Genomic DNA, 21,783 nt, shown 5'->3' with positions numbered 1-21,783 from the left:
TGCAGGTAGCATCAGGCACCTACTGTCAGCTTGATCAAACAAAGGCTGTCTGCTGTTACATTTAAGCCTACTGGTATTCAGAAGCCCGAGGTCCTCGAGATAAACAGAAAACTTTTTTTTATATTCAAGGTTTTGATTTCTGTGTTCTCTTGAAACTAGTTCATTTAGTCAATGAAATAAAAAACAGTGATCTGATGGCAATGATAAATTGTTAAGGTATGATAATATAATAAAAGTCAGGTTATGGGCATAGCTCGCCTGCTAAGCACCATTGGGACAAACTTCAATACCGTCAGGCTAAATCCAAATGTTCCAAATCTTGTTTTCTTTCAGTTCCCTCAAGAAAGCTGTATGAAGTGCAGTAACGATTAACAGAGCTCAGTTTTGTCATTGGAGAGTTAGAACATGGTTTTATCCGGCAGGTGGCGCTCCAGCTCCTGTCAGGGGTCCATGTGGAGCAGCAGAGTCGCGGCCCCTCCTGTGCGGTTAGCTCAGGCGTTGTTTTCGTCTCGTGGATGATGAGGTGAGTGTCTCACTGAAGAGGCGCCAACGCACCGCACCGCACAGGGCTGAGGAGACACACAGCCCTTCGCACAGAAATCCACGCAGCGGTGCAGAGCCGAAGAGACCATGAATACCAGCAGCAGACCAAGGAGGAAAGACTCCCCTGCAAACGCCTGAGCGCGAAGAAGAAGGATGGCGGGGGGCCGGAGGGGACTAGTGGCCCCTCAGAATACTTTTTTGGAGAATATTGTCAGACGGTCGAACGGTAAGGATGAGATTTATTATCATGATTAAATTTGAAAATGTAGACATTGCAACCAAATCTGTCTACTCAAGCCGGCCAACTTATTAACGATATATATATATATATATAAAAAAAAGAACTCTCACTTTACGAACATTAAAAAAAGTTGTTTTTAATTGAGCTACGCTGCGGGGGGGAATCAGTGTTGGTTTTTAAATCTCGCATTGCCCATACATTTAGTAGCCTATTATCATTTTCTGACTTTCTAATGCGAAGCTCCAGTTCCCTGCAGGAGTGTACAGTATCGTCAGGTGCATTCTTACCACAGATTACATAAACCACAGAAGTCTTAATTGAAAAACATATTGGCCTAAACCACATATTGATACTTGGGAACTGTGTAGGCTACATTATCAATGCAAACTCGAGTGTGATTATTCTAAGTAATTTCTGTAAGCTGCACTAATGTGTCTCATGTCTTTGATACTCTCCACTGTTCCTCTTAAAGATATACGGTTTGGTTAGAAATTCACTAAGACTTTATTGGCTAATTGTTATATCATTTAAATGCAATACAGATAGCTATGAATAAGTTTGAAATATGAGGACCAAATCTCAGCCTGTGTCTAGTCAAGATTACTCATACACTTTTTACTTTTCATCTTTAATTTGGTGGAACCAAAAAGCCGATAAAACAACAGTAAGTCATGAAACTCTCCGTTGGTTGACAACACAGTCCATTTGATTGATTTTGCTCCATTTTATTGATTTTGGTGAATGTGGTTTAAAATCTTAGAATATTACTTATAAAATGATTAATCTAATCTCTGATAGAAATAAGCTTGAAAACTTTCAGTGACACACCTCTAAATAAAAGACAATATATTGGCCTACCTCAATAGAAGTAAAGAGGTCTTCTTCCAAATATTGAAATTTCCTTCATTGTCTTAAAAATACGATTCATTTTGACCAGTTAGGATAGAAAATACTTTCCAGATGTAAAGAGAAACATAATCGAAACGGAAAATCTACCAAACTCTGAGCTAGTTATTTTGGGATATTTGGGTGTCAGTTTTACGTGTCGATTCTGTATTATTAGATCCAATAGGAAGTGACAGGAAAGACTGGATAGTTATCAAACTAGACAGCTAGCTGTGAAACACAGGACCAGCAGCTCCATGTGTGCTGTAGTGTATGTGTCTTGAACCACATTCAGACACAATGTTTGATGCACACAAGCTAATTATCTGGCTTAAGCTATAGTGACTTCTTTATTTTTTGAGGTTTGGTTTAAGTAAGAAATTGTATTTAGAAGTGCAAGAACAGTGTGTGTGTGTGTGTGTGTGTGTGTGTGTGTGTGTGTGTGTGTGTGTGTGTGTGTGTGTGTGTGTGTGTGTGTGCGTGCGTGCGTGCGTGCGTGCGTGTGTGTGTTTCTGTGCACTCCAAGGGCCTCACAGTTAGCCTGGCCCAGTTGCACATAGCTACATTAAAATGTGTTGTGACAGAAGGGAACAACTTGTTCATGAAGGGTGAGCGCTTCTCTCCAGAACAAGCCCTTTACAAGATCAGTGTGAAGAACTGGATCCTTACGCTTAATGATGTCTATTAAAAAAACTCACCCTCTAAACCAATGCATATGTTTTTCTTATGACCTTTGGCAATCTGCTGATTAGTGTTAAGTAAATATCTTCTAAATAATGGAGTCACGACTTTAATCACTAGGACGCAGTGAGAAGCTGAAGTGATTTGCAGTGGTGGTGTGATCACACACAATGAGATATTCCTTTTGTGTAGTCATTCGTTTTTAAATATCCCTTTGCGCTACATTTTGATGACACTTTTTAAGATTAACTTCACTTTCTTCCAAAGTCTTCAGTTTTTTCATCCTCCGGAGACTCAGAAATGTCTCCACAACATTTCATGGCATTCAACAAATAGTTATTGAAATATTTTTAGTCTGGACCAAAGCAGAAAATGCTGCACAGTTTAAACTTATTTCACTAATAATGATTTCTGTGTTTCATCTGAGTGTCAGTAAATAATGTCACAGAACAAAGACGGACAATCCAGGGTACCTAGAAAAAGGAAATCTCCATAAAATGTAGAAAAATGTGCAAACTAAGCTGCTCTTGGAATACATATCTGACACCTGCAACCGCTTAAATCCTCAAAATACATTTTTAAGTGGGCCTCAAAATTTGACTTATTATAGGCTATCATGAAGCTGCAAAGCTGTATTATTGAAAGGTGACATGCAGAAAAGTAGGTAGACAAGACAAAGTTATTTTGTCAGATGAAGGAACTGATTATTAACAACATACTTGCAGTACTGGTCTCATTATGTGTGGAGCAGCAATAACAAGTAGAAAACATAATTACGACATATCACCTTTAAAGCTGGTATGAAAGACTTCATGTCAAAATTTGATTATCTTTCAAGGTTATGTTAAGTTCCATTCATTTGTGTGGCATAATTTTCAGTGAACTTTGTGTGATGTTGGAGTGAAAGCCATGGAAGCACCCATCACATTTTGGAGAGGATCTAGATTTGATTAATTGATAATCAATAATAGGTGATAGGAATCCCGAAAAAGGAATCTGATATACGATCAAGCACTTATACTTGATTGGATTCACAAAACAGCATCAAAACTGGACTTTATTCATGAAAACAAACAGTACTGTACTTGAGAGTCACAAATAAGCAAGACCGTCTTATCTCTCTGTGCTCACTATAATAAACGTAAAAGAAGCACTTGGAGATTTTTGTCTTGCCAACTGCTGAATTTAGTCTTATATAAATGTCTTTCAGTTTCCAATCTCCTGAAGGAAGAATGTCAGGCTTCTTAGCTGCTGTATGCTTAGTCAGCAGCTAGTCGCTAGCTTTGTCGTATGATGCTAACTAGTGAGTGTAAAGTGGGATTTTAGAGCCTTTTCCTGTCAAAAACAGCAACCAACTGCTAAAACCTTCTTGTTTAATGTAGCTACTCCAATGGAAAGGTCAGTTTTAAATTTCTGTTTGCAATTGAAGGCTGTTTTAATTTTTAACTTCCTGCCCAGCCCCAAACAACAGAACACGTTTTCCACTTAATGTTAGCCATGAAGAAAATTTGTTTTGATTTATATATTCTCTCAGTAGTTGCAAGAGAACAAAAAAAAAAACAGCTAAGTAGAGTTAATATAGGAGTTTATTCATAATAAAGATTTAAATAAACACATGACTAAGTCACCACAACCCTGCTAGATGTCTACATGAGCTAATGTATGCTAAAGAATTAGCTGCAACAGGCAATAGTTGTGTATCTTTTGTTTCTCCTTTTTGTTGTCACTTTGGTCCGACAACGAATAAATGCAGTTTCAGTCTACAGTAACTATAACACCTATTTTCCTAATGCCTAATTATTTAGTATTTTGTACTAATTGAATGACTCAGCCAAGTTGGCACGTTTTTAGATGTTAGCATTCAATCAGGTTAGATTCACAATGTGAGTATTTTCAACTTCACCTGCTTGCTGAAGACACCTGTTTCTCTTTTGCTTGACACTTCCCATCTTATTTTCTGATTTTTAAAAATGTCTCTCACTGCAATATGTTAACTTTCTTTCCTTTTTTTAAATATTTCAGTTTGGACACTGTCACATAGACAGACAGGTACTACAAAGTTTAGTTTGATGTGCTCATGTTTTCTCTACTTCTTTGTAATGTACTTCTAAATGTTCTATACCAAATGGTGTTAATTTACAAAGTCACACATAAATGAATTAACTTGATTAAAATGTTGGTGAGAAGTTGCTGCAACACAGCAAATCCAGGACTAATAACAAGCATAACTTTTTGGACCTAATTCTTATTAACTCAGAAGATAACTCAGAGTTTGTCTGATCATTGTAAAATAACACGTTGGCATGGAACGTCTCGTGCATTATATTCTATCAATCTTCTCATGCTTTTGGTTGTCATTTCAATGTATTTCATTTTGGCGTGATCAAATAAATGTTTGTATGTGTGTGGGTGTGTATGTGTGTGTTCATATGTGTTATGAAAATAGCATTTCTGTATGTTTTGTGTGTCAGATCTTTTAATTCCTTCTGCTCTTTCACCCCCGGTGTTGTCACATTGTTGAATGCATAGCAAGGTGTTTTCTAGGTTTTATACCCAGTTATCATCATTTCTCCTGTCCCATTTCAAATCATCACATCTATTCCTTTTTCCTTTTGCGAAAATTGTGTGAATAGATTTGATTTTGTTTTACTTATAAATTTTGCTTTTATGAAATAAAAATTAAAAAAGTTTGAGATATGGAAGCTTTTGCCCCAAGCTATAGAATAAAAACAAGTTTTTACATAATAAAAAATGTCTCTCAATAATTTGAATTTCATTTATAATGTAAAATCCAAACATGCTGATGTGCAAATGAATAATCAAATCAGTCACAGCACACAGCACAATTGTTTGAAATATAAATGGTCTGTTTTCATGTTGTAATCATAATCATAATGAGACCAATAATTTTAATTTAAGTCCCTACCTTCAAATGTGTTGATCAGGTATTTGAAACAAACATTTATTCAACATGAGAATATGTTTAGATATCATGTCGTGGCTGAGATTTTAAAATGCTATCAAAGCAAAAGAGACCAACAAAGTGTAGATGAAATGAAATTCAATGATTGTTTAGGTTTATTAACATTCATGCCATTAATGCATTTTGCTTGGAGGCCCTGCTAACATTTAAATATGGAAATTAAGCCATATGAGAACTAATGAACTCCTCTCTGTGACATTTAAAATTTGATGACAGCACACATTAATACTTATAGACCATGCTTACTACTTTATCTTAATAATCACTGTTATACATATTAGACTTTTAAATGGCAAACACAAGTACTAACTAGTACCCCCCCCCCCCCCCCCCCACACACACACACACTTACACACACACACACACACACACACACACACACACACACACCCCCAACACATCTGATACTCTATTCACAAAAAGTTGTCAACTATCAAGCAACTGCTAATTAAAGAAAATATTTTAGATAGTTTTTACATGAGAAAAACTTCCCAGTGAAGAGTGTGTAATGGGCTGTAGACCATCACGGACACTAATGAAAATCTTTATAGTGTCTTAAGTGTCTCCTAAAGGCAGTGTTACTTAATCTTTTTAATGATAGAGGAAACATTAGAAGACAGATTCATTTCTAACATGATTATTGATTTAAAAAAAAAAAGAGTCTGTAACTACATAATGGGACTACCAGGTTGTGTAGCCATGAGGAGGAGATAACCTTTCATATAAACATTCAGTAAGTCACTAATTGCCCCCTGATATTTAAAATGACCTGCCAACAAATGGCCAAATATAACTGCAGAAGCCCTCTTTTTTTCAACGTTTTATTCTTTCCTGAAGTATTGGCCATCAATTACACAGTTAATGTTAACAAATATACTGAAGGAGGTATTTCCTAGTCACCTAAACACTTGTCATGTCTTTCTGATAGTACCATTTTAAGGTTAGACAGTCAAAATCGTCAAATACTCAGTTCCCCCTTTATCTGCTTCTTAGCTGTATTTTTTTCATTACATCTATAAAATGTTATGTTTTCCCTTTATGCAATTTGACTAAAACCCTGACTTTGAAATAGATCAAATGTGATGAGATTAAACCCTTTCCCAACAAACCCTATATTTTATATGTGTTATTGTATTGTTGTTTTTAGGAAATGCTTCACCCCCTCCAGTTATGTGCCCCTTCTCTTTGCCGTTTACTTTCAAACAGATACCAACTTTGTCCTGGGAAACGCTCAGATAGTGGACTGGCCCATTGTCTACAGCAATGACGGTTTCTGCAAGTTGTCGGGGTACCACAGAGCTGAGGTGATGCAGAAAAGCAGCACCTGCAGGTAGGCCAGAGTGTTGGGGTGTTTTTAGTACAGATGGGTCAGGATTAGAGAGGAAGGGGAAACTGTTTCACAAATGTATTCACTTTCAAGTTTATTGGTCACATAAACCCCAAAACCAACAAAGCCTTCTTTATGATACAGGATTACAACATTTTATTTAGTCATAGCTTTATAATATAATTTATCAGCTGAGGCTGATGACATTTCAGCTGGATATCTTGATCAAAGTAAAAGAGGAAAAGATTTTCTTCAATATGTACAAAAATGTCATGTCAAAACAGTTGTCGGTTTTTGGGGATTATACTTGCAACATGATTCTGGCATTTAAGTAAATGTCCCTTTGTGAATGTTTTTTTAGTATTCATCCTCTGAGAACCATGAATGTCTGTGCCAAATTTCGGACCAATTCATCTCATGGTTTTCAGACATTTAAGATGGGGGGGAGTGCCGACCGACCAACTGATCTGGGAGCCACAGAGTAACCTTCAATCTTTGGACTCGCTTTCAATATTATATAGTGACCTTAAGGCTCAAAGTGTGGATACAGGTGTCATTCCTCTATGGGTTTGCCATACTAATGATTAATATTGACAAAAAAAGATCTTTTTTAAATTAATTATTGTTAGGAGCCCCTGAATCGACTTACTCCCTCCAGACTGGCATCTTATCATCACAAGTGAATGTAAAATTGTATTCTGCTATGTAGAGGATAGTGTGAATACCACTTGCATGATAGTCCCATAATTTAAGAGTAATTTCAGCAGATAGCTTTGACACAAATCTGTGATGTAATCAGGTTGTAACAGCTGAAATTGCTTCCACTTCAATGACTGCAGCAGTGAAACTTTAGACAGTTTGCCTGAGGTTCTGTCTCATTAACTGTTCACATAAAGCCACAAACTGAACTCTTTAAATGAGAAGTATTTGTTCTCCGATGAACAACTTCTAGACTAGTGCTTTTATTGCCTGTAATCAGCATGTCTGTTTTAATAGGATGACATGGAAACAGTTGGTGCTGCCAGATTTAAGAGCCGTGGGAGATTTCGTGTGTTGTGGGAGATGGAGTTTGCCACAGCCAGCACCGCGGCTATTACTGATTTAGACCCTTGGGTCCCTGAGCATAAGCTTCAGAACACTTGCCAATAGAAATATTGAACAGAGTGTGAAGATTTGCTTCAGGTTTATTTTTAGGTGGCTAAACGGATTAGATTAAGTGCTTTTAAAAAGAAAGGAAAACAGACCTAGAATCTTCTCACAGTGTTTGACATCCGTATAAATGTATAAATACTACCGTAAATTTCATGACTATTGTAAATGAAAGCGAGCTAACAAGTCTTTTGTACCCTTTTCTTGAGGCAGTGGGGAAACATGGAAACAGTATTAAACAACATAACCAAAAACAGTGATCAAAAATCCGAATATGATAAAAAAAATAATGATAAAAGAAGGAGGTTGTCTCTTAATTGAATGTATGACTGATAAAAGATCTAAAGGAGGTTATCATTATAAGTACAATAAATATACTGGTACACTTGATGGATTTATTGCATCAATTCCTTGTCTACAGAGGATGCTCTGTGATAGTTTGATGAGTCCCTTATTCCAGGACAAGGCCAATACCAGAACAACTAATGGCATCATCCGTCACCCTTAACAATGAAGCTGTGGGCGCCGGTGGCCGAGTGGTTAGTTTTTGCGCCCCATGTACAGATGCTACTGTGAAGCATCCAATCAGACTTGTGGCTCGTTTACCAAATGTCATTCCCCACTTTCTCTCTCCCTGATTTCTGACTATCCACTGTCCTATCTCTGTAATAAAGATTTAAAAAGCCCCAAAGTAAAAAATAAAACTGAAGCTGAATATTTAGCTTAAAGCCTGCTCATGGTGGTATCAGACCACACAGCCTAGCTATAGCCCAACTCCACTGACACAGGGTGATGACCTGAGTCAATCGATGACATTTTATTTGCCCTCCATATGAAGTTAAAGATGTGTACAATGTTGAACTATAGGACAATCAACTCGTCCTTGACATCTGCGAAACGTGTTGTCATTGAGTCATTGAAAATGTCTTACTATGATTGGTTGGGAATATGTTCAAACCTTTATTTGTGTTTGCTGTGATGCAAGGAATTTATGAATCTGTAATCAGCTAATCTGATGGTGATCAGCGGTGATGATGTCATGACCTGGCTCAGGAAGTAAAAACAAAATGGGGAAAAAACACCATGTTTAAGTTTTAACTAATTCTTTATTCAACCAAATCAGACCAAATTAGATAAACAAACAATACGTTATTAACCAAATATGTCAAACAAATCTTTATAAACCCAAGTACACCAAATAATATATTTACAATGAGGTGTGTAGGTGAGAAAAGTCAGTGGTGTGTGACGTGCATGAGTAGGTGTGTGTGGGTAGTTGTTGCAAAATGCAAACATAACAAAAAGTACATTACATAACATTCTCAAACCAAAAATACAGTATACCTGTGGAGCGGGTCCCAGCGGAGAGAGAGAGAGAGAGAGAGAGAGAGAGAGACAGAGAGTGTATGTGTGAGAGACTGCAGGAGCTTAAGTAACTTCAGCACACTGGGCCAAGGTTTGCTGAGTTACTCTAATTAGTGAGCTGCAATGAAGCCACAGGTTAGAGACACACCTCCAAGAAGTGTAGTGAAGACACTACTGGGGCATCACAGTGGTCATTTTAACAGACACAAATAAAACCGGCATAAGTCAAGTTTGGATTCACAGAGTTCACCGTACTGTCAGGTAATCACTACAGACTTTCATGTGTTATCCCTTTAAATGTAATACAGTATTACTCAAATGAAATGCAATATGACTGGTGAATAAATCTAGTAATATCGGCACATATCTGCGATAAATCAGCAGATACCGATGGTTAGAGGATATGCTAACATCGGCCGATATTATCAGCTGGCCAATGAATCAGTCGGGCTCTAGTATCAGTGCATTCTGTCATAAGTCTTCAAATATTCTTCTATAGCTTGACTCATTTGGACTGATGTTTTAAAAAAAAAAACATAAAACAACTTTGTGAGCGTGATTATCAGCCCATAAAACATTCAGATGGTTTGGACGTTTGATGGTTCTGAGGATGACTCAAACATAAAATGTACTCTCATTTCCCCAGAGTGTAGATGTCATGTATCTGAGCCTCTCCTCCTTCAGAAGCATGCGGATCAAAGATGTTATCGCCAACTAAACTGCATATACTTTATGTTTGTTGTCTATTTAATTATGTATATGTGGGGTTTTTTTTCTATACTGAATCCCGTAAACATTCTGTGACAAACCTGTGGGACTTTTTCAGACATGATGAGAATTTGTGATGTACTGTTTTCCTTGAGGAGAGACACATTCTTAGCCATTCAGAGAAGAAGACAAAAATAACCTCGGTAATATTACATCAAGCTTTGGTATAAAAAAAAAGTCTCTACAGCTTCAGAACGTAGTCTCATTAAATTTAGCCTCCCTTTAGTATTTCATAACAAACTCTGAGTTATTTTTAGATCATGCCTGAACAGGCTGGCAGCGAGGGTGGCATTATAGCAAAGTGAGATGAATGTCTCTGCCGCACGGTTTAATGCGCTCATGGATGTTTGACCTGTCCTCGGGTTTAATTTGTTTTCGTAAGGCACTTTGCATTTGGTCAATTAGACACCAGGCTGCATTTATCTTTTTAATGCTTTCAGGATACATTTCAGTGAGCTTTAATCTGCTTCCACTCTATATTTAATACCGCCAGTTCTGCAGTGAAACTCTCTGGAGGTCTCTTAGTAGCTATCATTTACTGGTCTGTCTAGTTTAAGTTCAACTCTAAATATATATAATTTCCTATGTTCAGTTATTTGCAGAAAATATGCATTTCAATGAACACATGGGATTAAAACTGTAAAAATGTGTAGAAAAAGCAATAAAAAAAAACAGGAGGAGAAACTACAACGAAACCAAAGGGGTGTTTGCAGCTGCCGTGTTAAGGGGTTTATACATTCTAGCTTTCCTCAGCACTGTGTTAATGAAAGTATGAGCATGCATGATGAATGTGCCTTCCTTTGTCTTTAAAATCTTTTTAAAAAAAATGTCCCTCTGTGTTTTCCAGCTTCATGTACGGGGAGCTCACGGACAAGGACACGACGGAAAAAGTGCGGTTTACGTTTGAGAATTATGAGATGAACTCCTTTGAAATCCTTATGTACAAGAAAAACAGTAAGTGTTCTGTGCCATATGCGAGGGAAAGGAAGAAAAATGTAAAGTTCTACTCTCTTGAAGTGCAAATATATTCAGTGGATGTAAGGTACAGTGGAGTTCAAAGGCAGAACCAGAGCATTTCTACCTCTGTAGAAAAGTGCTAATTGGTTCAGAGCGAGACCAGAGAAATCTTCCCCAGAATATACAGGATGTGGTGCTGTGTTTGTTTCCACTTGCAGGTGTGAACTTCCCCTGCTTGCAGGTGTTACAGGAAGTCGACGACACTTTGGTTTACACTATGTCATCAAGCTTTCTGTGCCCACTCATCATATCTCTAAAAATAAGTGGATAATGCAGCAAAAGTGTGTCTTTTTTTGTGTACATTTTCAGGGACTCCAGTTTGGTTTTTCGTGAAGATCGCTCCTATAAGAAATGAACAAGAGAAAGTGGTCCTGTTTCTCTGCACCTTCAGTGACATCACAGCCTTTAAACAGCCCATTGAAGACGATTCTTCCAAAGGTCAGAGTCATTAAATGAAGTGCCTTGTAGCAAAAAAAAAAAAAAAAAGGGTTTCTTTACTGAAACTGACGAAATTACATTCCACCTCGGAGTGAATGAAAAAAGGAAAAGTAAAGAAACATACACCATACTTCACTTGGCTCAATACACATCTGTCACATTATGAAGCAGATGTTTGATCTAAATCTGTGTATGTGGTGCTTATGAAACGGTGCAGAGGTTACATTAGTCTCGTTTAGGTCATCATTTGACTCTGCCTTGTTCATCTGCTCTGGCAACTATCCCACTCAGACAAAAAAAAGCATGTTTTATGCTTACACAACACAGACAAAGTTATTCACTGAGGGAGTGTTTAAGATAGAACATGCAGTAGTGCAAGTGTTAGACAACAGACATAAAGAAACAAATACAGAGAGTTAAATTATGAAATCAAGTCTGCTCTGCTGAAGGTTATTGCATCAGCAAATACTTCACATTTATTCACCATATTCACACAGCGGCCATATTACTCTGATGTCACACACTGGAAAGCAGATAAAAAGCTCAATGCTGTCATTATTCCAGGTTTGCAAACTGTACAAATGTATGAAGTCTTTATCATTTCAATGCTTTGGGAATGCCTATGAACTGGAAGGACAAAAACAATGTGTAGTGTAAATCTAGAGGCTTATCAGGCAAAACATGAAGTTACAACCAAATATCAGCCGACTTTAAAATTCAACGACTTCATAGCTTACATTACTGTTTGATGATATCACATGATACAGTAGGAAAGGTGTTAAATCTCAGATGGTAAACCGTAATGTAAGCTAGGAATGGAATGCTAAAGGTAGCACTTGTGTGTCTTAGCTGCTGATACCTTGAGTTACTAAATATTATAATTTTATTCTACTGTCTGATTTGACCTGTTGATCATCAAGAAGAAATTTCACTGAAGAAATGTAATTTCACACGCTGAGCATGAGATCAGAGGGAAATGTCCACAAAGTGAATATGTTGTATTGGGTGCAGTTTCTCTAAAATGGGTTGTTGCCCACTGGCATAATCTGGCAAAAAGATTTCCTGAGAGTAACTGCTTGAGTTATGAAGCTACTCCAAGAAACACATAAAGTTCCAGTGTTAACACCAAGACAAACCCTGAAGTGACTAAATGCAGCCAGTGGTTGATGCAGCAACCCAACATACAACGCAACAACAAAAAAGGTAGAGGAAACTGCAGTCTGGGGTTTAATACTAATTATAGAGTCAAAAGGGAAACATATAAGTTTAGACTTCTATGTTTGTCCATTGTTTTTTCAATGTGCTTTAGGACATTTTTCTTGGTTATCACAATGATGGGACACATTTAGTTAAAGTTAAAAATGGCTTTTGCTGCTTTTGCAAGGCCTTTTGAAGCCCTTGTTGTTCAACGTACCTGAGCAATAATAATAATACGGTCTGATAAGCTCACTTATCACGTGCTTTGTAATTGTTCAATACCAAAAAGATCATTTTCAGACCCTGATTCTACGAGCGTTTTCACAACTCCCACAAGCCTCACAAACATGCTGTTTGCCCCCAGGAAAAATCCAGTCCTAAGAAAACGTTTTTTAAAAAACAGCCTGTCAAAGTCTGGGCTTCCTGACTGTGTTTCTAATCCTCAGGTTGGGGAAAGTTTGCCCGACTGACTCGAGCTCTAACAAGCAGCAGAGGAGTCTTACAGCAGCTGCAGCCCACAGTGCACAAAGGGGAGAACGTTACCAAGCACTCTCGTTTAGCTGAGGTATGGAGGAACGCTGCATGCTAGAGACTTCTTTTTTGCTGTTAAGCATACAACTGTGCTGTTCTGACAAGAGCTCCAGGGTGACTGTTTCTCTTTCTGGAATTGTTTGGCCTTATAAGACGTGTCTTCTCTGAGACTTATTACAGTAAGGTAAATCAGTAGTGATAAATCCAGTTTTCGACTTCTTTACTGATTTTTTCTTCACTGAAAACTGTTAAGCCTACCTCTTGTTATTCCCATGATGCTTTGTGTTGAATCTTTTGGTCAATGAGAAGCTGTGTTGCAAACTTTTCAGAGAACCAGAAATTCAGTCACTGATGTGTGCCAGTGCTCAATTCAAAAAGTCATCAAGCAGTGAGATAGTCATCCCACAGCTAGTGGCACTGCAGAAGAAAATCAGTGATTTATTGATTGAGATCTTTATTGCGAACATGTTAATGGACAAAATAAATAAATAAACAAAAAATTGCAACTGTGGTATAATAATACGTTTTCTATGTAACATAATGAATTGAACACTGTAAATGTAATCCCATCGAGATTCTCTTTTGAAGTTTTAACATTCAACACACTTCAAATTGTGTGCGTGCTATTTTGACTGATTTGAAACTTAAAAAGGATTTTGTTGCTTCAAGTACCAGGTGCACATTTTTATCTGAAAATAAAGCGTATTTTGTTCGAATTTAAGTCATCCGCAGCCTTTTTTGGTAACGGTATTTACCATAGTTTTATTCTTTTATTTTTATTTTTCCCTTCCTTTTTGCTCACTCTTCTTCTCTGTCGTAGAATGAACTAACAGAAATATTTATCCATGCCTGTATAGATGATGCACTTATAGGTAGATCTTCTATACAAACCATATACAAATGTATATATGCTCATTCTGACAGTTAATGTTGTTTTTCTTCAAAACTATCAAATAAAAAGTATTTAGAAAAAGATATTTACCATAGTTGCATTTAGTTGCAATACATTTTTTATATTTTTTACGATTTAGTCATTTTGAGGATTTGAATTTAAATATTATTGCAACTATCCCCCCCAAAAATGCAAATGGAGGGACTAGAATTGTTTGCCTCCTGCTCTATATTTATCCATGTGCCTCTTCTTTTGGCAGGTTCTGCAGCTGGGCTCAGATATCCTACCTCAGTATAAGCAGGAGACCCCCAAAACTCCTCCTCACATCATCCTGCACTACTGCCTCTTCAAAACAACATGGGACTGGGTCATCCTCATCCTCACCTTCTACACAGCCATCATGGTACCCTACAACGTCTCCTTCAAGACCAAGCAGAACAACGTGACGTGGCTGGTGGTGGACAGCATCGTGGACGTCATCTTCTTGGTGGATATTGTTTTAAACTTTCACACCACGTTTGTAGGACCCGCCGGCGAGGTCATCTCGGACCCCAAGCTGATACGGATGAACTACCTGAAGACCTGGTTTGTTATCGACCTGCTGTCCTGCCTGCCGTATGACGTCATCAACGCCTTTGAGAACGTCGATGAGGTGAGATCGCTGGTTCTGTGTTTGTGCTTGAACTGGTACATAGAGCTGGAAAGAGACAGCTATTGATATGTTGTTGCTGTTACATTTGAGAATTTCTCTTTAAAAACACATCTTTGAAAGCTTTGCTATCAGGGTTTTGCCTCTAATTTACTTAAAATCCAAGAGGTGATCAGTTTCTAAGGAGGATGACACATTACATTTGTTTCCATTCAAGCCTGAACCACATTTTAAAGCACCCTGCATCCCATCCTGTACACCTTTTTTTTTTTTTAATTTTTTTTATAGTGTCAGGGAAAAAAGGAGCGGCATAATAATATGCTTGTTTGTGAATAAATAAATGTTGGACCATAATGAGGCAGTGTGTGCTGGAGAGCTATCACAGGATCTCGAGATAATTGGCACATTTTAATTGGGGGAAGGAGTGTTACATTATTAAACTGAGCCACTCTGCAGTCCTCTGCTTTGTCACTGATGCCTTAAAACCATTAACACCTTATGACAGCTGACAAAAGCACTGAATCATGGGAAATCCTGCTGTGATTAAAAACTAAGCGGTGTTGTGTTTTCAAACCTGCATTTTGAGTTTGTTTTAAGTGCTGCCATCTACTTATTTTATATGTGAATAAATTAGACTGTGTGGTTTTGTGGAAGGATTTTTAAGCTTTTCTCTCTTTTTACATCCCCTTTGGGAGGTTGTCTATTTTTAGTTCATACATTTCTCACCTTTAGGTGTGTCATTGAAGGGAAAATAACTCAAATGAATGCTTATTACTTTAAAGTTTGCTGATGAAATCTATTTAGAAAAAGAGCCAGCTTCTTATATGTCACTATCTGAATGAAAACACCTCCATGGTGCTTCTGAATCAGGTCCAGCTCCTTTATGTATAAGGAGCATTTTCCACACACTTAAAACACACACACAAACACTCTCACACACTCATACACACAATAATAAAATGGAGCCTCAGGATCCTGCACTTGCTGGATTTCATTATAATAATGCATCCTTGCTTGTGTTTGTATTAGCCCGCATGTGCTTAAATGTGTCACGCCTCATGATGTGTGTGTGTTATTGCGACAGCGTGTCCATGTAAAAATGCTGCAGTAGCGTTTAGCGGTGTTGTGCGTCACATTGAGAGCTCTGAGGGGCAGCTCATACAATACAGAGGAATAAGAAATGCTGTGGTAATGCTTTAAAAAAATAGACATTTTGGTGGCGTGGAGCCTTGAGTTTTATGTGCAGGTCAAGCATTTTTGGCCCTTTCTAGTCTTTCAAGGCTTCAGCATCCTGAACGCTGACAAGTTCAACTGGCCGGGGCGACAGAGAGTTAGGGGTCAGCAGAGGGAAGAAACAACCGCCTTTTGGGATTTAAAGGGTAGCTCTGGTGTTATCTGATCTTGTGGGGGGGGGGGGGAGTACAGATTCATAAATAAATAAGAAGTCATATGAGTTTGTGAAGCTATCTAAAGAGCATGTCTTTTCTTTCTGGAGACAAAGTAATGCATCATATTAACCGCAGACTGTCACAATAAATGTCTTGGGGCATTAAAACTTTTGATTGGGCAAAAAAATAAATAATCAAGTTTGTCAGTTTGAGCAAAGGAAATTGTGATATGCACTTCTATAATTTGAAAATTCAAACTATGATTTTTTTATTAAGGGAGACCTGTTAAGTTTCTGTAAAAAAAAAAGAAGAAAAAACATTGTGTGTATTCTGTAGGTCTAAGCAATGTAACAATAATAAAAGACCATCAAAGCTGATTTTCCCTGCATCATATACACCTACGCTCCATACGCTCACTTGTTAGCAGTCTTCTTTTCTCCTGCAGTTGTATTGCTGCATGTCTGTTACCATCATTACCTGTTGATCAGTCAAGCAGTGTAAAAGCATCAGAAGGACTTAATCTCCTTAAGGGACCCACATGTAGAAAAACTACTCATATCATTATCACCAAGTAAGGCCAAACACTCCACTGGTAACCAAAATATCAATAGGCAGATTGGTTGTAAATGTTTGTTTCGGCCCTAGAAAATCTCCCATAATGCACTCAACATGTTGAGAACAATTAAAATTCTCTAACTTCAGAGTTGAGTGAGCAGACGGAATAGATGATGCACTTTTAGCAGAAAAATACCAAGAGGTTAACTCGTGCTTTTGAAATGTCAGAATCTTGGGTTAAGCTTTGGATAATTTTATAAACAACTTCATTCATTTAACTTCATTCACCTTAGTGGAAGAAAAAAAACATCAGTAGTGAAAACAATAGTTATTTTCAGCCCTAAACCCTTAAATCACAACACCATACTTTTGTTTTCTATGACTGTGAGGCTGGAGTGTACATTGAGCCTGGGATAAGGTTATGAACACATTTACTGTACAGCGACATCCATTCCTGCCATATGACCACCCGCTTCCAGGATCATCCTCCAGCTTGTCTCTGCATCATCTCAGCGACTCCAATATGTTCCAGATTGCTGTGAGGCAATCCATGGCAGGGGTAAATGAGAGCGGGTAAACAATTGCTTGTGTTATTAAACCTGGCACTGAAACATCTTTGCTGCCACTGCAGACCTTAACGACAGACATGAATAACTTTGATGGCTGTTTCCCCCCCAACAGGTTTCCAAACAGGGGCGAGGAGATCATTAAGGAGGAGCGGCTGTCAAAGTTATTCTTGGCAATTTCAAAGCGCCGTACATCAACTTGAGACTGATTGAACTTCACAGTATTTGTGTCATTTCAGTTTTTAAAATCTACTTACCAAAAACAACAACAGCAAACAAACCCATTGTTATTGCTGTCCATGTGTTCTAAGAAAAGCCTGGTACAGAATGGCATGCTTTTGTCATACACATGCTGTACAAACACAAATTAGATGCTTTTTTTGATCTCTTAATTATGTGTTAATTCATTGCTTACTTCTGATTTTCTGTCTTATTTGTGTATTTTTTCTTCTTTTGCATCCCTCCATTCTGTTTGCATGGTCCACCCATCCCCCCCCCACCTTCCTCCTCTGCCTGTATTCATGCATGGGACGTGATGGGAAGAATTGGAATCACCGAGCTGTCACCCAAGTAGGCTTCAGTTTGATTAGAGTAGTTTTGTGTTTTCTTTTGACTTGTAGACACACCTTTACACCCGACAAAAACGTTATATCCACCCTCCATGAAAGCTCTTACAAAACGCACTACACATCCCCATTCACTCCTGCACCGACAACTCAGCTGCTGTGCTGGATGAGAGTACGACAGCAGAAGCATTATTGCGTGAAGTAAATGTCACAGAAAGCAAGTTAAGATTTGTGCTGCCTGCTTATTTTTTTTTTCTGTTGCTAAGGCTCTTCATTGCCTGGAGATGACAACAATCTGATTGTGCTCTACACTTTGAAAATGAATTACAGCTTCATTAAAGCTGCATGAGAGCTGATTCAGTCCTCTAGTCAGCGGTTACATGTCATTTGTGACAAATACACAGCAGCTATGAGATATTTAAAAATTCAAAAAGTCATCCGGGCACTGAAATAATGCCTACACAAAGGGAGTTTTGAACAAAGTGTGCAGCATATTTTTAAAAGCCCCTTCTTCTTCAAGCAACCTTTTTAAATGCTTGTTTTCCTGAGTGTCTTATTCTGTCTAAGGAGAATTAACCCATTGAGATCTCTTTCACTAGGGTGACCTGACCAAGAGGGCAGCAGAACAGGTTATAAATAAACATTACATGATTGAGAAACAGTTTACAAACAATGAGCTAAGCGCAAACAACAGTTAAGGGACCAATATGTAAAATATCTACTGAATTAAATATTAAAATTGCCTTACTTTATCATCAGACATTAAGGAAACATGCTATGTAGGAGATGAGAGCCCAGGATAACAATGCTAGGCTAAGCTAACAGCTCTGGAATCAATCTACTTATCTTACTTGTGAAAAGAAAGTAAATACTCAAGGGACTCTAAATTAACACATATACACTGTTTAAAACATTGACGTAGTCCCAGTGACATCAACGATTGGTTTCTAAAGCTGACTTTTGATTCCCACTGATGGCAGCCGCCATATTGAAAATGCTGTCTCGTCAAACTTTCAGTCAATCTAGAAACAGGCAATATAGAGGAGCTGAGGCAGACCTTAAGCCTCCAGGCAAAAGCTAAAACATGCTTACCTGTCAGTGAACTCAGACATGTTCTAATTACGGATAAATCTTAGCCTTCATATCATAAAAACAGACAAGTTGTAAAAAAAAAAAGAAAGTCATCCCCGTACAGTGTGTGGCAATAAAGACACAGGTTATTAAGACTCAAATAATGGTTTTAGTCAGGCTGTTAACGCATGGGATTTCCAGGGCTTTTAGGGCCTGATCAGGTTTAGGTATAGAGCAAGATGTGGTTTTAAATTTGGAAGCTCTTTCTTTTTTTGCTTGTCATGTTTACTTCAGCTTCGTATTCTGCATAGCCTACCAGCTATCCAGTCTCATTTAGCTTTGTACAAGAAAGCAAATAAGCCTTTTATCAAGCAGCAAAAAAACCTTTCTCGAGTTAGATTCCCTAAAAATCCTGTAAGTGATGGTCATACCTCCTGAACTTGTGTTTGTAGAGTTTGCAGAAGGACTTAACAGCGGTATTGCACTGCTAACTGAGTTGTGTTGGAGCTCAGCTCTGTAAAGAGATTTTAGAGAAGCTGAGGTGTCTGGCAGGCAGCTGGATCAGATCAAGTGACAGTGAGCACTGCAGTCGTACTCGGATTGCACACAACAGCACATTAACTAAATCAATATCCCTCCAAACACACACACACACACACACACACACACACACACACACACACACACACACACACACACACGCACACTCACACGCACACTCACACACACGCGCGCGCACACACACACGCACACACACGCGCGCGCGCGTGCACACACACACACGCACACGCACACGCACACGCACACACACACACACACACACACACACACACACATACACACGACCACCAGCAAACTGATGGGATTGTCTGTTTGGATCACTGAGTGGATGTTTCTAGCTGAGTAGACATTTGGCTCCTTGTTATGTCACTGCTGCTTGTAAAATTGTCATGTTGCACAGAAATGGTAAATGTAAAAAATATATATCAATGTTAACACTTTGAATCTTGTGTTTGTCTCAAAGTGTTTATATTCTCTATTTTTGGTTTAATATCTGATTTGGCAGGTAGGGAGAGCCTGATAAAAACAAGGAAGAATATTTCCCAGATGTTTGTTGTTGGTACTCGTATAGAATCAAATCATCACAATATCGCTAAGATTTAAAGTTTCATTTTTTACTAAGAGCTGTCACCTTATTCTAATGTTTGATGAATCTCAGGATTACAGCGGCAAAATCATCTAAAAAAAAGAAAAAATGAAATAGGAAAATAAAAACATAATTACTCACATTTGTGACTGTTCTTACACAAAGAGCAGAAATATACTCTTAAGAGATACAAGAAGACTGCATGGGAAGCATTTTACATCAACATTAAGAAAGTATAGAGGCATTTACGTGGTTCATAAAATACAAAAATAATGAACTGGATATAGAACACTGTAATATATTATCACAAATTACTTAAGTAATTAAAATACCTTTTAGCTGCTTACAAGTACATTACATTTTGTATGAAGTCATGAATTAGATCAAAGTGGTCATTAATGCCTTTATATTAAAGGCTAACTGTATGTAAAAGTACTACAGGTTAAGATTTCTGTAAACATTTACTTCATACATAAATTAATATGTTACAAAGTGTTTCTGATGTCTTCCTCTCTTTTTTGTCTCTTTGCGCTTTTATTCCTGTTTCAGGGGATCAGCAGTCTCTTCAGCTCTTTGAAGGTGGTGCGGCTTCTCCGTCTGGGTCGGGTTGCTCGTAAACTGGATCACTACATTGAGTATGGGGCGGCTGTACTGGTCCTGCTGGTGTGTGTTTTTGGCCTGGCTGCTCACTGGCTGGCCTGCATTTGGTATGTTCATGACATTTTTTTTTTTTTCACTTAAAAAAAAAAAAATGTCTTACCTTTTCCCTTGGTTGTAATCGAGTATCATCTTCCCCTATTTCAACTTCTCTGCACCCTGTCTCATCATTTTTTCTAGTTTATTTATACATAAAAATGTCAAACAATAAAAAAGATTTAAAAAACTGCCACATGTGATAATAGAGTGTTAAAATAATGCAAATAAATTACATATCAAATTCTGATAGACTGCTATTAAACTATGACTGACATTTACAGTAGAGCAAATTAACATGGAAAGGTCATTTATTAAGGTAATTTGTGCATTCATTAGCAGTGAACTTTCTGTCAACATGCTTGTTTCATGATTAAAACTGCATGTTTTTGGTAGAGCCACAAAGAGTTGTAATGGTTTGACAAGAATTTGTTGAGCCTCATTAGTATGCAAATTTATGGAGTGTTGGCCTCTGAAGTCTAATCAGATCAGCTACTCTACAGGGGGGGTAGACTGAGGGAAGCGTTAAGTTTCCATCATGTCTTGTGCTTGTTTATAAGAATGTCTAAACACAAACACACACTGACACCGATACCATCATGAATGTTTTTCCTGCATACTAAAAGTGGTTATCAGTTTGATAATTTTCAAATCTTAACTTTGTGGATGATTTTGATAGATTACTACATATTTCACTTACACAAAATAAATACGTTTAAACGTTTTTATGCACAGACCAAGCAGATTTTTCTTATTGATGACATGACATGGCAAACGCTTGACCTTTTCCTCAAAGGATAACACATCCTTGTAATCTAGCTATAATCAATGGAAAATAAGCAGAACCTTTTTTTTCTGTCTACAAGATTTCAACTATGTTCACAAACGTTGTTCACAAACCTTGAGGCAGCCGAAACACACAAGAGGCTCTAACCGATATCATAAACATTGTTTTATTTGCCCAGACAGTATAATAAAAGATGAATGAATGAAACTGGCATTGCTCCAAAAAACAGACTCCAAAGTAATATAAATAGCTCCTGTAGCTCCTTGTTTCCTGTCGTGTGGTTTCTTTGGTTTCCATGGTCACACACAGGGCCACGCTGTCAAATTGAGAAAAGTGAAACCATC

At 37.8% G+C, this 21,783-nt stretch overlaps 1 protein-coding gene across 4 annotated transcripts in view; it reads left to right on the top strand.

The window, feature by feature from the left end:
• Window positions 1-528: 528 nt before the first annotated feature.
• Window positions 529-21,783, top strand: part of kcnh1a (potassium voltage-gated channel, subfamily H (eag-related), member 1a) — a 41,517-nt gene continuing 20,262 nt past the window's right edge. Inside the window, exons 1-9 of one of the 4 annotated variants that reach the window (XM_061040170.1) lie at window positions 529-769; window positions 4,373-4,399; window positions 6,540-6,663; window positions 10,790-10,896; window positions 11,269-11,397; window positions 13,041-13,159; window positions 14,277-14,669; window positions 17,719-17,745; window positions 20,509-20,666. In XM_061040170.1, coding sequence (XP_060896153.1) covers window positions 697-769; window positions 4,373-4,399; window positions 6,540-6,663; window positions 10,790-10,896; window positions 11,269-11,397; window positions 13,041-13,159; window positions 14,277-14,669; window positions 17,719-17,745; window positions 20,509-20,666 — 1,157 coding nt within the window. In that variant the 5' untranslated portion in view covers window positions 529-696. The remainder of the gene's footprint in view (window positions 770-4,372; window positions 4,400-6,539; window positions 6,664-10,789; window positions 10,897-11,268; window positions 11,398-13,040; window positions 13,160-14,276; window positions 14,670-17,718; window positions 17,746-20,508; window positions 20,667-21,783) is intronic. The other 3 variants (XM_061040173.1, XM_061040171.1, XM_061040174.1) reach the window with 3 other exon arrangements.

Source organism: Labrus mixtus, chromosome 6 (genome assembly GCF_963584025.1).
Source record: "Labrus mixtus chromosome 6, fLabMix1.1, whole genome shotgun sequence".
Taxonomy (NCBI): domain Eukaryota; kingdom Metazoa; phylum Chordata; class Actinopteri; order Labriformes; family Labridae; genus Labrus; species Labrus mixtus.
Note: the sequence above shows the minus strand (reverse complement) of the source record. Positions and strands in the feature narration are given on the sequence as shown.